Source organism: Arvicola amphibius, chromosome 5 (assembly GCF_903992535.2).
Source record: "Arvicola amphibius chromosome 5, mArvAmp1.2, whole genome shotgun sequence".
NCBI classification, from domain to species: Eukaryota; Metazoa; Chordata; class Mammalia; order Rodentia; family Cricetidae; genus Arvicola; species Arvicola amphibius.
In genome coordinates, this window is record NC_052051.1 from 55,108,342 (window position 1) to 55,125,129 (window position 16,788).

A 16,788-nucleotide genomic window follows, 5' to 3' on the forward strand; every position below is an offset into this window, starting at 1 on the left:
GACAAAACAGAGAGAGAGGGGAAAACGGGGACAGCTAGAACTAAGGACCACTTGAGCAGTCATATAGAAACTTCCTAAAATATATACTTAGATGAAGACAATCTAAAGTATGTGGTTAGTTAGGAGAAAGTTCTGTGAGGTGCTGAGAAGAAGATACATTCTTTTGTGTTTGTGTGAAATGTTCTGTATATGTCTGTTAGGTCATTTGGTTTATGATGTCATTTAGCTACAACATTTCTCTGGTTTCTGTCTGGATGACCTATCTGTTGGCAAGAAGGGGGTAGTAAAGTCACCCATCTCTGTGTGAGGATCAATATGCTACTTAAGATTAATATTCTTTTTTTTAAGTTAAATTCCTTAATTTTTTTTTTTTATTCCTGGTACCACTACCACAATTTACAGGGCAGTATACCTGATGTAATGAAAAGAACAAAAAAGACAAAGCTACGACAGATGAAAGTCCTCTGGAATGTACATCTAATCGACACTGTATTGCATTAATCAATAGTTGCACTTTTTGCAATCTGTGGCTCTGACAGTCCTGAACAAGAAGGGCCTCTTGTTAAGCTGCGGTAACTTTTCTGACTGTGGATCATTGTTCCTTCTGTGGCAGATTTTTACAGTCCTCTAAGGCATTTAGGACAATTGTCTCAAAGTAACCTGCAGCTTTCCTGACAACTCCTCGCTCTCTCCTGCTAAGAACTGTAGCCCTTTTCTCCTGTTTGTTTGTTCTTAAACCTTCGTTACCATAGCCACCACTTCCGCCCCCAGATGCATAGCCACCACCATGGGGACTGCCTGGGCTTCTTCCACCAAAACTGCCCCTTTCATGGGTCCATAATTTGATTGCTGTTGTCCACTATAATTTCCAGAGTCATTATAGTTCCCACCCCCATAGTTACTGCCACCAAAATTTCCTCCTCCGTTGTAACTGTCATATCCTCCTCCTCCCCCACCACCATATCCACCACCCTGGTTTCCATAGCCTGGCCCACCACCACCATAGCCTCCTCTACTGCTGTAACCAGGACCACCACCATAACTGCCACCATCCCCTCCAAACCCATTACATCCACCATCACCACCTCCATAACCACCTCTGCTGCCACCACCTCCACCACCATAGCCTCCTCTTCCACCAGAGTTTCTACCATGACCAAAATTACTTCCACCAGCCTCCAAAGTTCTGGTCTCAAAATGGAAGGCCATGATCCAAAGGAACCAGAACAGTTGAGGAAACTGCTTATTGGTTGTCTGAGCTTTTGAAACCACAGATGAGAAATGGGGCACACTTACAGACTGTGTGGTAATGAGAGATTCCCCCCAAAAAAACATTCCAGGGGCTTTGGTTTTGTGACCTACTCTTGCGAAGAAGAGGTGGATGCTGTAGTGTGTGCTCGGCCACACAAAGTTGATGGGCGTGTGCTGGAACCAAAGAGAGCCGTTTCTAGAGAGGATTCTGTAGAGCCTGTGCCCATTTAACAGTGAAGAAAATCTTTGTTGGTGGTATTAAAGAGGATACAGAAGAGTATAACCTGAGAGACTACTTTGAAAAGTATGGCAAGATTGAAACCATAGAAGTTATGGAAGCCACGCAGAGTGGGAAAAAAGAAAGGATTTGCTTTTGTAACTTGTGATGATCATGACACGGTTGATAAAATTGTTGTTCAGAAAACCACACTACTAATGGGCATGATTATGAAGTGAAAAGGGCCCTTTCTAAACAAGAGATGCAGTCTGCTGGCTCACAGAGACAGGTGGTGGAGGTGGATCTGGCAAGATTAGTATTCTTTTATGACCTTGGGTTTGGTGCATAGATGTTTACAGTTGCAGTATCCTCTTCATGGATTTTCCTTTAATGAATATGTAGTGTCCTTTCCTATTTCTTCTGATTAGTTTTGGTTTGAAGTCTTATTTTGTAGAACAGTAGAAAGGCTACACCAATTTGCTTTTTGAGTTCATTTGCTTGGAATATCATTTTCTTTTTACCCTGGGATGATAATCTATCTTTGATGTTAAAGTGTGTTTCTTGAATGCAGCAGCAGGATCTTGGTTTTTTTAACCCAATCTGTTAGTCTGTATCTTTTTATTGGTGAATTGAAAACATTGATATTGATCCCGTTATTTTCTGTTGTAGTGCGGGTTGTCATCCCCTCCCCTTTATCTGCTGGTCTGATAGTATTCCTCGTGTTTTCTTGGTGTGGTTAACTTCTTTAGGTTGAAGTATTCTGTCTAGTTCCTTCTGTAGAGCTGGATTTGTAGATAGATACTACTTAAATTTGGTTTTATAGTTGAGTGCCTTTCTTCATCTATTGTGATTGAAAGTTTTGCTGGGTATAGTAGTCTAAGATGGGTGGTGAGTAGAACATGTGTCCAGGCCCTTCTGACTTAGAATCTCCATTTAGAAATCAGATGTTATTCTAATAGGTCTGCCATAATGTATGATTTATTCTTTTTTCCTTGCAGTTTTTAATATTCTTTCTTCATTCTATACATTCTGTATTTTGATTATTAAGTGTTATGGGGATTTTTTTTTTTTTTATCTAGTCTATTTGGTGTTTTGTATGCTTCTTGTATCTTGACAGACACCATCTCATTTAGGTTGGGGAAATTTTCTTCTGTTATTTTCTGGAGTTTTGTTGTTGTTGTTGTTTGTTTGTTTGTTTTTGTTTTTCGAGACAGGGTTTCTCTGTAGCTTTGGAGCCTGTCCTGGAACTAGCTCTTGTAGACCAGGCTGGCCTCGAACTCACAAAGATCTGCCTGCCTCTGCCTCCCAAGTGCTGGGATTAAAAGCGTGCGCCACCACTGCCCGGCTTGGAAAATAATTTCTTTTTCCTGAGTATTTGGCCTGGGTTTCTTTCTGTCAAGTTTTTTGGGAAGGAGTTTGTTTTGTTTTGTTTTTGGCTTCAAGACAGAGTTTCTCTGTGGAACAGCTGTTCTGCAATTAGCTCTGTAGACCAGGCTGGTCTCAAACTCACAGAGATCTGCCTGCCTCTTCCTCCCAAGTGCTGAGATTAGTACGCCACTACCTCCCGGCTCTTTGCTGTATTCTTATTATTTGTAGATTTTTTTCATATTAGTCCAGATTTCCTGGAGGCTTTTTCTTTTTTTAGATTTAACTTTTTTTTTAAACCAAGGCACCCATTTCTTCTTTTCCTCCATGCCTGAGATTCTCTAGTCCATCTCTTATATTCTGTTGGTGAAGCTTGCCTCAGAAGTTTGTTTTTAAGTTCCTAGTGTAATGGTCTGTCTGGTCCCTTTAAGAGACAAGCCCCGCCCACTTTCCTGTCTGCTGAGGCAAGCAGATCCTCCTTCCACTCCCAGCCTTTTCTTTTGGTCTCTCTCCCTTGTCCCCACTTCTCCCCGTCCCCCTCCTCTATGTCTATCTCTTCTCTTTATTTTCTCTCTCTGCTCTTTTCCCTTCTCTCCTTTACCCCTTTCCCTTCCATAACCCGCTAAATAAATACCCACTTCTCTGCATGGTGTGCATAATAGGTCTCTGTCTCTCACCTGCCTCGCAGCTCCCTGCCTAGCCCGGCTGCCTTTGTGGGGCCCTCTGTGGTCTCGTGCCCTCTGCCTACTGCTGCCATTCAGGACCTATGGCATTTTATTTTTATTATAACACCTAGACTTTCATTTTTTTTTCCACAAGATGCGGCGTGGATTATCCACACGCGCGCGCAAGGTCAGCACAAGCAGCACACAGACAGAACACACGGGATTCGAACTCGCTGACACGCGCACGCACACTCGCACGCGCCCTACGTGGTGAGCCACCGCGCAGCTCGCTTAGACTTTCATTTTTAGTTTTCCCTCAGCTTGGGTTTTCTTTAGGACTCCACTTTCTTATCTTGAGCTGTTTTCTCCATTTCATCCACTGTTTGTGTTTTCATTAATGGATTTTTTCATTTCTTCTTTAAGGATCTTGAAGATATTTGTAATAGGTATTTTGAAGTCTTTGTCTTGTGCTTAAGCTGTATTGCATTACTCAGGACCTAGTGTGGTAGGGTTTCTGGGCTCTAGTAGAGGGAGACATTGTCCTGGCTGTTGCTGTGTTTTTAATCCTGGTATCTAGGCATCTGGGTTTGGTATGACTGTAACTCTAGGTGCTGATATCTGCACTTGACTTTGTTGGGCGTGTAGAATTCTTTCCTTAGTTTCTGTTGCCTTCTCTGGTTCTTAGGAGAGTGCAGTGGCTGTGGGTTGCCTGGTAGGAAATGCTTTATTCTCCCAGGTGTGATGGCTGGGGTTCCAGGGTAGAACATGTTTCTGGGTATTGGAAGTTGACACTAAGGAATGTGGATGGGCTAGTGGCAGGGGAGTTGCTCCACAGGAGGAGAGCTGGATATACCACCAGGGTGTGTGTAGACGCCTGGGAATGGAGGAGAGAGGAAGGAGAGGCCACAGAAGAGGAGAGAGGGGCGATCTGCTGCAGAGCTAGGAATAAGATGGGGGGGGCAGTTAGAATTGGAGGACAGAGGCCGGGCGGTGGTGGCGCATGCCTTTAATCCCAGCACTCGGGAGGCAGAGGTTGGTGGATCTCTGTGAGTTCGAGGCCAGACTGGTCTACAAGAGCTAGTCCCAGGATAGGCTCCAAAGCTACAGAGAAACCCTGTCTCAAAAAACAAACAAACAAAAAAAAAAAAACAAACAAAAAAAAGAATTGGAGGACAGGAGGGACTCCAGGGAGTGCCCCAGCCAGTGCTCCTAACCATTGAGCCATCACTCCAGCCCCAGAAAATTACTATTTTTAAAGGTTTATTTTTATTATTTTTAAGTGTGTGTGTACATCTGCGTGTATGTACACATGAGTGTACGTGTCTGTGGTCGCCAGATATGTTGAATCTCCCTGAAGCTGGAGTGCTTGACATGGATATTGCTCCTCTGAAAGTTTAGTAAGCACTCTTAACTGCTGAACTAGCTCTTCAGCTTCCCCTAAAACGTATTTTAAAAACAAATTTTATATAAGACTCAGATGATAATGAATATAGGATCATAGAAAATAAGTCTGGTGGGCCACGTGTAGTGGTACACGCCTTTAGTCCCAGCACTCAGGAGGTAGATACATAAGGATCTCTGAGTTTAAGGCCTTCCTGATCTGCATAGGGAGCTCCAGAACAGCCAAAACTACATAGATAAATTTTGTCTCAAAGTGGGGGGGAAGAATATTTACCTTATTCCTCTTTAATAAAATCCCATTCCATCTTGCTATCTGTCCTACCCAAACTTTATATGCATTCACAGTTTTACATCTATACACAGACTTCATTTTGTCTTGAGTGACTGGACCTCATGTGGATTGTGTGTTGCTTTGTAATTTCTTTTTCTCATGTAAATGCCATCTTGAACACCGTAACTCATTTTATTGAGAGGGGAGCACCTTCGCACAGGTTTCCTCGTATGTTAGGTGCAGCCATGACAAGTGGCTAGCCTATAACAAGTAAAAAGCATGCAAAACCCACATAAAGTCTCAAAAACTATATATTGACTTAGAGCATTATTTTAAGGACAGTCATAACCGGTTTGTGCCTTAGAAACAAATACTCATCAACCCATATTCCTTTTTCCTCTTAGCCTCAATATATGACTTTCTTCTGAATTTCATGTTCAGTTACTGTGCTTACAGCTGAACTTTACTCTTCAGTGATGATCTTGTAAAGAATTATAAGATACTTTATTAAGTTTTTATATTCAGTTTTGAAGGCAAGCTTGACCATCTTGGTCAGTTTTCCTTGGTTTCTAATTAGGGACAAGGGTAGGTGTGATATAAGTAGTTTCTCCAGATAGAAGCTACCGAAGACTCAAGTCTTTATTTATCAAGCAGCTGTTGTGGTTTAGTTAGAGCAAGCTTAATAAAGAAAGGCTTATGCATAGAGTATCTTAAGACTGCCTTTTGTACATGAGGGGAAATTGTGTGGTGACAGGATAGAGCTAATTTGGGCCCTTCAAACACCCCGAGGAAGAACATTGCCTTTGTTAGCTATGACACAAAAGCACTGACTACATTTTGTCCGTAATTACATGTTTATGCAAAGGTTTTTGTTTTGTTTTGTTTGTTTTTGTTTTTCAAGACAGGGTTTCTCTATAGCTTTGAAGCCTGATCTAGAACTCGCTCTGTAGGCCAGGCTGGCCTTGAACTCAGAGATCTGCCTGTCTCTCCTGGGATTAAAGATGTGCACTACCACCGCCTAATATTATGCAAAGTTTTTAAGCTAGCTATTAATGAAGAATTCAAAAGAGGGATATTGATTGCTTGAATATAAGAAAAATTTCTCGACTGGAGAGATGGCTCAGTGGTTAAGAGTACTTGACTGCTCTTCCAGGGGTCCAGAGTTTAATTCCCGGCAGTCACATAGTGGCTCACAACAATCTGTATTGGGATCAGACTTGTTCTTCTGGTGTATACACTAAGTACATGAATAAATAAATCTTTAAAAAAAGAAAATAATTTTTTTGTATTTTATAAAGTTGTATCAGCAATTTTGAAAAAAATTAAGGAGCTGGAAAGATGACTTAGCAATTAAAAGCACTGACTACCAGAGAACTTAGGTTTAATTCTCAGCACCCACATGGCAGCTCACAGCTGTCTGTAATTCCAAGGTCTGCCACCCTCATATACATGCATACACACACACAGATATACATGCAGGCAAAACACCAATGCATTAAATAAATTAATTTTAAAAAAAAAGAAAAATTAAGAGATAGTACAAAAGTCTCCAACAGAATGAGGCCACTGGTATGGCAGCATTCAGTTTAGCATTTATACATTGAGTAGAATCGTAGATGACATTGAAGACAAGATGGTTTTCTAACTAAGAACGAAGTTGGTTTGGATTTTGGTTACACTGTAGGAATGGCATTTGTCTTATATCCGCCAAATTCTTCTGGTGCTGCCCATTGTGAACAGATTCCTGTTTATATCTTAAACTTTCTGTGTTGTGAGGTACTTACTTGCTATTACAACTTAATACTGCCTAGAGTGAGCATCAATCTGAGTTGTCTCAGAGAACTTCATTCTTGAGGAGATGAGAAAGTAGATAATGATTCTTGTTTGTTTGTTTGATTTGACAGGGTCTCACTATGTAGCCCTGCCAGGCTGGTCCTAAACTCAAAGAGATTCACTTGCCTCTGTTTCCAAAGTACTAGGATTTAAAGGTGTGTGCCAACACACCTGGTATTGTTTAATCTTTAAATATACAGATGCAGTTATTAAACTGTTAGCATTTGTGCTACAAAGTACAAAAAGTGTAAATTTTCTACTTTCTTTTAGATTTTCAGAGATTCTTCCAATATAAGGAACAGTACTGGGGCTGGAGAGCATTTGGCTGTTCCTGCAGAGGACCTAAGTTCAATTCCCAGCAACCACATGATGGCTCACACTGTCTGTGACTCCTGTTCAGGGGACTCAACACCCTCACACAGACATACATGCAGGCGAAATACCAATGCACATAAATAAATAAATACTAAAAGGGGGGACAGTATTGGAGGATGGAAATTTCTTTTTCCTTTCTTCTCCTTCCCTCCTTTGTTCCATCCTTCTGTTCTTTCTTCCCTTTTGGAGACAGGGTCTTCCTGTGTAGCCCTGGCTGGTGTGCAACTGCTTGAAGACTAGGCTGGCTTTGAATTCACAGAGGTCTGCTCAGAGCCTCACTGACTCTGTTTCTGCTTCTTACTGCAGTGCTGCAGACCAAACCTGGTGCCTTGAGCCTGCACTAGCTGTGTGCATGTCCTGCCATTGTGATACATTTCCAGCCCAACAGTATTGCTTTTCTCCCTGAAGATTTATTTTTTGTGTGTATATGTATATTTATGTAAATATATGTAATATAGGAACAGGTACCCACAGAGGCCAGAAAAGGGTGTCAGACCCCGTGGAACTCATGGGTCCTTTGGGAAAGCAGCCCCCATATTGCTTTTTAAAATATACCAGGCATTGTTTGAGGTTTTATGGTTTGTAACTCTGAGTAACTTATAGCCTTGTGCTTGGTATTTAGTAATCTGCTTTGCTCTAAATGGACATTCAGGTGATCTGCAACAGGAACTGTCTTCTAGTAAATGAAGCGCTCAGTTTCATGATCTCTGTTAATTCCTATCAGTTCTGCTTATTTTGATAGATTATTTGTTTATAAAAGGATGGGTAGGTGACTGTTTCATGGCATATGTCTGGAGATTTATGGAGAGATAGATGTAGACACACAGACTGGGATCAGAAACACAGATTTCATCACTGCTGTCAGCCACAACGCAAGATCCCGGATTAAGTTTGGATTATTGGACAGCCACAGTTTGCATGATTCTCATTAGTGCTTGGGTAGACAGGGGACATAATCTAAGGATTGCAGGAAGCTTAAAAGCAGTTACATTATTGATTTGCTACAATCAATCAGTTGTAACAAATTGATTTTTGTTACAATCTTAAGATTTTGCTTGTTAAGACTGGCCAAATATGGGGGCTGGGGTTAAGAGCATTGACTGCTCTTCCAGAGGTCCTGAGTTAATTCCCAGCAACCACATGGTGGCTCACAACCATCTGTAATGAGGTCTGGTGCCCTCTTCTGGCCTGCAGGCATACAGGTAGAAAGAATATTGTATACATTAAAAAAAAAAAAAAGACTGGCCAAATATGAGATTTGCCATTGTGTCAAGTAAAAGAAAAACAGAAGCAGTCCAGTCACCCAGTTTAGATAAAAGCCAGTTTTGCTTGTATCGGGACTGCAACATTTTCTGAAACTTGAGAGAAAACATTTGCCTAACACAGCTGTTAACTTCCTACAACTGACATGTTTCCATTCCCTTTAAAGTAAGCCCTGCTGAAGCAGAACGTGTCACATGTATCATCCAGACTAAGAACATTTGCTGGGACTGCCGCTGTCATTTGCCAGGGTCCGGAATCTTCACATTCCGGGCAGAATGCCAGCTGTTCCAATTTAGTTACCCCGTTGACATTGGCTGTTCCCTCCTCTTTGCTCCACCCTCACCCTTCACTGGAAGAATGCCTGAGAGCCGGAGATTAAATGGAAGTGCTGTCACCAGACTTTCTGGGTGCAGCTGGCACCATGGCTGTGCCCCAGGGCAGCTTGTGTTTGCTCTGAGCCCCCTGCCCTGCCTCCCCTTTCACCATGTTTCCTCTGGCAAGATTTTAAGTACAGCAATTCAAGAAGATTTCTCCTAAATCTCATTGATCTGAAGTGTGTTGCCTCTTGATTGCTGGAAAAGAATCTAAAATTTATTTCGAAGTAATCTATAAACAAGTTTACTGAAAGTGATGAAAGGCGCATTGACATCTACTAGCACTGATTGTTCGCTCTGCCCAGTTGTGCAGTGTCTTTCAGAGGAAACTAGCAATCTGGTGAGTGTGCCATGCCAGTGGGGAGAATTGAATGTCCCTCATCTCCCTCTTTCCCTAGGGACATTAGTCATGAGTGCCGAGTGTGCGGGGTCACAGAAGTGGGTCTCTCTGCATATGCAAAGCACATTTCTGGCCAGTTGCACAAAGATAATGTTGAGGCCCAGGAAAGAGAAGATGATGGAAAGGAAGAAGAAGAAAAAGAAGAAGAAGAATATTTTGACAAGGAACTTGTTCAGTTAATAAAGGAAAAAAAAGAACAAAGTCGGTAAGTCATTTTGTTGTTGGATTTTTTGAGATAGAATCTCACGTGGACAGTTTCTCTGTTCGGGGGAGGAGCCTCTAGGACTTCATGCAGCTAAGGGAACCCCCCACTAACTGTGTTCCAGTCCCAGGCCATGATGTAAAATTTGAAAGTAAGCCTTTAAGAGGCCAAAACTTAATCTTACCTTAAATACAAAGTTTTGTTTGAGTTTGCTGTTTGGAGACTGAAGGACTATGAACTGCTACATTATCTGTCCTTAAACTCAGTTTTGTCCTTAGATAGCTGCTGATTAATAGAGCTACAAACCTGAAAACTGTCATCTGAGTTGCTGTGTGTGGAGCTATTTTATTAGCTTCCAGTTTTCTGCTAGAAAGCTATGGGGTATAAGATAAGCATTGTTGAATTGACATTTCATCTATTATTCATTTATATTATTTTATGGCCTAAATAATATCTCTTAGGAGAAGGATTACCTCTCGTAAATTAGCACAGTGCTTCTGCCAGATCTGAATTTTACCTTTGAAATTCTAATGACTACGCAGTGTCCGGTTCACTCTGGGTGTTTCTATAAATATTAATATCGTAAATTTGAGCGCTATAAGTTCCCTAATTGTACTTCCCAAGTTTATACCTTTGTTTATGTATTTGTGTGTTAGGCATTTATAGTCTTACTTAACTGATTTTATGCCCTTAAATTTTGTTTGTTTGTTTTTACATAAGCAAGGCAGTCATGTAACCATGGCTAGTCTCCAGCTTGTTCATAGCCAAAGATGATTCTGAACTTCAGTCTCTATCTACTTAGGTGCTGCAATTACAGGCATGTACTACCACACTGGACTTTGCCCTAAGGAACTCACTTAATGAGGCAGAGAACAATTAAAGTCTTAACATTTGATGAGAAAATTTCAAACAAATTTTTAAAGATTTTTCTTGAATATTAAATCTACTCACCTTTTTTATGTTAGAGATTTAAATATATGTAGAAAATATGTAGCTTTATACTATATATTAATATGTTTTTAAAACGTCCTTGAAGATTTTCTTAGTCTTAAAATGCCCACAGCAACCTCGAATTCTTAGTTCTTCTGATGCCGTTCTCACAGCTGCAGCACAGCTGTGGTCTGCGCTTCTTTCAGGAAGGAGAGAGTATTAATTCTTTTGGGGGGTGGGTTTGTGGTTTTTTGGGGTTTTGTTTTGTTTTGGTTTTTGGTTTTTTTTTTTTTTGATGCAGTAGCCCTGGCTGTCCTGGGACTCAGTCTGAAGACTAGGCTAGCCTTGATGACAGGGATTCACCTGCCTCTGCCTCCCAAGTGCTGAGATTAAAGGTGCGCACCACCACTGCTGGGCTATAGGGCACTAATTTCTAACAGTTAACAACAAAACTATTATTAAAGCTTTGCTATTTAAATGATTAAACATCAGAGGCTAAGATTAGACACTGATATCACAGTTACTGTTTTTTGAGTCTTGTATGCCCCTGCGGTGACATAGTTCTGTAAGATCATGCAGTTCTTTTCTGTGTTGATTGATTCGAGCGGGGTCTCTTTATGTAGTCCAACTTACCTTCTTCGCCCTGACCTAAGTGCTAAGATTATAGGCTAGTATTGCCTCGCCAGCCTAGGTGAATTTCTTAACTTTATCTTGTAAAAAAGGAACTGATTTGTATCCAGCATACTACAGGCATCAAAGGCAGTCCAGATAGCCAGGACATGGCGGTGCACGCTTTTTATCGCAGCGCTCGGGGCAGAGGCAGGACAGCCAGGGCTACGTAGAGAAACCCTTTTCAAAAACAGAAGAGCTGTGAAGATGGTTCTATGGGGAGAGGAACTTGCAGTCAAGCCTGACAACCTGCATTCAATCCCCAAAACCCCCATGAAGGAATTGACTCCCATGAATTGTTCCCTGATCTACACACATGCTCAGTGCCCTGCCCACACACACAATGTGTTGTTTTTTTTTTTTTTTTTTTTTTTTTTAAAAAAAAAAAAGCAAGCCTGTTAAGGTCAGATTTTAAAATGTAAAAATGTTTTTTGTTCATTGAAGCAGACTCTTACTATGTAGTAGCCTAGAGTTTACTGCCTAGGCCAGACTGACCTCAGACTCACAGAGAGCCATCTACTTCTGCATCCCAGTGCTTTGTTTAGAGGTGTGCATCACCATGCCCAGCCTAAGATTTTACTATTTTATGTGTTATAGGTGTATGTATATCTAGGCACCTCTTGCATGACTGGTCCCATGGAGGCCAGAAGAGTATCAGATCTCCTGGCACTGGAGTTACAGATGTTGTTAATGAGCTGCCTTGCAGGTGCTGGGGATTGAACCCTAAAGAGCCAGTTCTCTTAACTGCTGAGCCATCTCTCCAGCCCTCTGTCAAGTTTAGAGAAAGAAACTCAACTACGAAAACTGTTGTGACATTTTTATTAGATCAAGGCCTAAGTGGTTAGTATAAAACCTCTTGGGTTCAAAGTCAGGATTCAGGGTTTGCTCTACCTTCTGTGTTTGTGTGACTCAGCCTCTCTAAATGTGAGCCTCCCTAAATGTGAGCCTCCCTAAAATGTGAGCCTCTCTATTTAAAACAGTAAACATATACGTCTGGGTTATCAGAGTCAGTACTTAGTGTTAGTGGATTCATCTACGTGATTTTAGCTCACTTATGCCCTGGTGTTTTGAGCACCTAATGTGTTGGGATGTTAGACACACCATGAGCAGTCTGCAGAGAGGAATGATTTTACTTACAGCTGTGATATTAAACGCCCTCCTTTTTTGTGGGCTTCTTATCTAACATGAATTAGCTTGATCAGCTGCAGGCTCCGTAAAGTGCCTCTAGCTCCTAAGTTCTTTGTAGCTCCTGTGGGAACTCTTATTTGGCCTGTGCTGTTTGCTCCTGTTTGTGACCTAATTCACTGTTTCAGCTTGGTTCTAATCCTATTCCAAAAAGAAAAACTGTTCTTATTTGGAAAAGAGTTGCACAATGTAAAAATGCTAAGATAATAGGAACAAAATTTTAGAACATTAACCACCCGCCACAGAAAACCCAATAGAAGCCAGAGAAGAGAGAGAAGAGAAGAGAGTATAAATGTATCCAATTTTTAATATTTCTAGGATGAAGGGAAAGATAGTCTGTTAGGTTACAGGTGTAAAAGCATCCACCAGAATAAAAGTAGGCCTATTTTGTAATTGAAGAAGAGGAGAGGAGGGGGAGAGTTTGGGTGGGATATGCCTTTTAAAAAAAGAATTTTATAAGAATTTCATTAAATCCATAATGACAAACTGTTTTTCTTTCAGACAAGATGAGCCTTCCAGTAACAGCCAAGAAAGAAACTCAGATGACAGGCAACCCCAGTGGAGACGAGAAGACCGAGCCCCTTACCAGGACAGAGAGAGCTATAGCCAGCCAGCGAGGCATCACCGTGGACCTCCGCAGCGAGACTGGAAATGGGAAAAGGACAGCTTTAATAACACCAGGAAAAGCACCTTTCCGCATTTGAGGAATAGCGGTGGGCCAAGAGGAGGTTCTGGGTGGCATAAAGGTGCTGCAAGGGGCTCGTCAGCCTGGTTCCATAATCACAGCAACTCTGGAGGAGGTTGGCATTCAAACAATGGGAAGGTGGATTGGAACTATAATGGTACAGGAAGGAATTCCAGTTGGCATTCTGAAGGAACAGGTGGCTTTTCCAGCTGGCACATGAACAACAGTAACGGAAACTGGAAATCCAGTGTACGTGGTACAAATAGTTGGAATTACAATGGCCCTGGAGACAAATTTCAACAAGGCAGAAACAGAAATTCTAACTATCAAATGGAAGACAAGACCAAGATGTGGAACAAAAAATCCAATAAACCAAGTAAGTACAATCAAGAGAGATATAAATGGCAGTGGCAGGACGGTGACAAAACTGGCAAATACAGAGGTCCTGCTGAGGGATTTGCCAGTGACAAGTTTCCTTCGGAAGGCTTACTCGAGTTCAATTTTGAGCAGCGGGAAAGTCAGACCACTAAACAGACAGACGCAGCAGCTTCAAAGATTAATGGAAAGAACGGCAACACAACAAGGGAAAAGTTCCGCCGCTGGGCACCTTACCCTTCCCAGAAGACTCCAGACTTACAGTCAGCCCTGAGAGAAGCCACTGGCAACAAGTCAGAAGTGGTAGATAAACCTCTCTTTAATTTTAGCTTAATAAATGCAGGAATGCAAGAACCCGTTGATAAAACAAGTAATCCCCCAATGCTAAAAACGCAAAAGGAAGTGCGTCCTGGATCTCCCAGTCACAAAGCCGGTCCTGATGGCACTGCTTTCTGTGAGGCGGCGAGAGCTTGCCCTATTACTGAACAGTCTGAACCACGTCAGAAGTCAAATAAGATTGCATTTTTGAAATCCCCTCTCCTTTCACTTCCAACAACTAAACCAGGCCCTCATAAGCATAGTTTAAAGAACCGCTCAAAAAACAATGAAACAAAATCCTTTTCTCCTGGAGATAGTTCATATCTCTTGAACAAATCCACTGTAGAAGGTAGCCATGGTTCTTCCTACTCATCCAAGTCACATGACTTATGCCCTCGTGTTTTAAAGGGGAGTAAAACTGTGTCAGGCTCTGAAAAGGAGCCTGACCAGAATTTAAGTGACATATCACAGAAAGCTCAAGAGGCACTCCAGTGTTCCAAAACACAGCGAAAGCCACTCCTTAGCACGCCCAAAAGGCCTGAGAACCATGTAAAAGAAAGTAGGAATGTAGAAGAGTCAGCAGAAGACACTGTAAACGTTGCGTGTCAGACGTGCCCAGCTGAAATTGATGGTGCCATATCTGATCCAGAAAAGCTCAGCATAAAAGGTGAACCAGTGGATCTGGCAGCTACAGAGGCCGCATCCTATAGTGCTCACACTGCGGGCGAGGAGCAAGGGAGCCAGGCCCTGGGCACATCGGGGAACCTTTCTACCTCCCCACACGATCCCACAGTTCACCAGAAAGAGGCCAAGTTAGAGGTGGCGGCGGCAGCCAGTTCACACTCCAGCTTACTGCTAGACTTGAAGACCTCTTTAGAAGATGCACAGGATAACAACCTTGATAAATCTGATGGATCTTTTGAAACAGAGAGCTTTGAGGGCACTAGCTTGGATGCAGAGCTTCAAAAAAGTGATAACAGTAGTCAGCCCCCAGGCACACTCCTGCCAGAACTAAGTAAACTTGGTTTTCCTGCCTCGCTCCAGAGAGATCTAACCCGACACATTAGTTTGAAGAGCAAAACTGGAACACATCTTCCAGAGCCAAACCTCAATAGTGCTCGACGGATTCGGAATATTAGCGGCCACCGAAAGAATGAAGCAGAGAAGGAGTCTGGGCTTAAGCCAACCCTACGACAGATTCTAAATGCCTCAAGGAGAAATGTCAACTGGGAACAGGTCATTCAACAAATAACCAAGAAAAAGCAAGAGCTGGGCAAAGGTTTACCCAGGTGTGTGCCTCCTTCAGTATCTGTCCTTGCTTTCTTTTGAAGGGTACCGCCCTTTGGCCTTGATTAAAAGAGAGTTTCTGTTCTACTTAATTAAATGTATGTCAAAAATATCAATTGTAGATGTCTGCTTTAATTCAGTATCAAACCGTGACTGCCCCTGTCTGGCACATGTGACAGTCTTTCCTGACAGTGCAGTAAAGATGGGCACACCTGAGAAACTCACTATGGACCTAGGAAAACGCCATCCGAAATCTGTCACTTTGGTTTAAATGGACTAGAGCATGGTATCTCCCTCTGAACCTTAATGTTTAGAACCAATGGTAAAATTTTCCCTGTAACTGCTCTTGCTGCCTGTCACTCACCTCATAGGTACCTCGCTCCATGTCCTCTGGAGATTGCAGTGAGGGTCAGGTGCTTTCTCCTAAGCTCTCGTCACATTTTGAGGTGCTGTTCTGAATGGTCAAGGAGTGTTCAACATACGTTTGCTTACCTGAAAAACCATAATTTTGCAGCAATATAAGTGTGACCCTCCAGGCTCAGGGTCTTTACTGTTCTTATTGATAACTTTTTCTTTCTTAGGCCTTTGAATAGTGCATGGTGTGGTAAAGTGTAGAGAAGCATACTTAGTGGCTGTGAATGCTTGGTAAACTGATTTCTTTGTTTTTAAAATGTTTATTATGGAAAAAGAGCTCTATTTGAGGGGGGACAACCCAGTTGTTACTAACTTGTGTGCACTCTGTAACTGTACCGTTCTGTTTTCATGCCTGTAACGTTGCAATGTTTCTTTCCTCTCTGAATCCCTTGTAGGAACTGACCTCTGTAACTTACCACATTAAATGGTGCTCCTGTGCTCCTCCCCCAGCCGCATCTGATTTGTTCCTTTTTTTTTTCCCCCTTTTCCTTTTTAAAGGTTTGGCATAGAAATGGTACCTTTGGTTCAAAATGAACAGGAAGTCTTGGATTTAGATGAGGAGCCTGATCTGTCCAGACTTGAAGGATTCCAGTGGGAAGGTGTTTCCATTTCCGCATCCTCCGGCTTGGCAAGAAAACGAAGCCTTTCTGAAAGCAGCGTGGTCGTGGACAGGGCTCCTGGATATAGCTTCTTTAGTGAGGACAGTACCGGCAAAGAAAATGAGCCCCAGCAGATTGTTTCGCCTAATAACACATTGAGTGCTGCCCCGAGTCAAAAGGCAGCCATGTATCTTGATCAGGAAGTGGCATCTCTGACTCCCTCTGTTAGAACAAGTGAAAGGGTTGGAAACATTCCTCCCCAAAGGCGACATAGTGCACAGTTGCCATCTGATCCTGTAGTGCCTTTCGTGCATTCGGCCAGAGAGCTGCACAGCCAGGAGAGGTCTACACCATCGTTGGAGCACCATGCCCAGGAGAGCAGTGGAGAGGGAAACTCACTGTCATCAAATGCATCTTCAGTTCATGCGATCTCCAGCCTAGCAGATGCAGCCACTGACAGTAGCTGTACCTCTGGTGCTGAGCAAAATGATGGGCACAGTGTTAGAAAGAAGCGAAGAGCCACCGGGGTGAGTATGAGTCCCCATGTCTTGTGTGAAGACCTGAGTGTTGATAAGAAAGGCTCAGCTGATTTTTATTGGGATATCTGGGTGTAGTTTCCTTTGCTCTGAAGTAGAATATAAGACTCTTAACCTTCATCCTTCTGGCTCCTCACCTGAGGATCTCCACTAAGCTAGATGTAATGTGATAC

At 42.3% G+C, this 16,788-nt stretch overlaps 1 protein-coding gene across 7 annotated transcripts in view; it reads left to right on the forward strand.

The window, feature by feature from the left end:
- The window catches only part of Znf106 (zinc finger protein 106), a 58,627-nt gene that overhangs the window by 16,209 nt on the left and 25,630 nt on the right, over positions 1–16,788 (forward strand). For 4 of the 7 annotated variants that reach the window (XM_038329415.2, XM_038329418.2, XM_038329417.2 and 1 more), the window contains 3 exons: positions 9,414–9,620; positions 12,903–15,068; positions 15,979–16,606. In XM_038329415.2, coding sequence (XP_038185343.1) covers positions 9,414–9,620; positions 12,903–15,068; positions 15,979–16,606 — 3,001 coding nt within the window. Of the gene's footprint in view, positions 1–9,034; positions 9,356–9,413; positions 9,621–12,902; positions 15,069–15,978; positions 16,607–16,788 lie in introns of those variants that run through there. The other 3 variants (XM_038329419.2, XM_038329421.2, XM_038329422.2) reach the window with 2 other exon arrangements.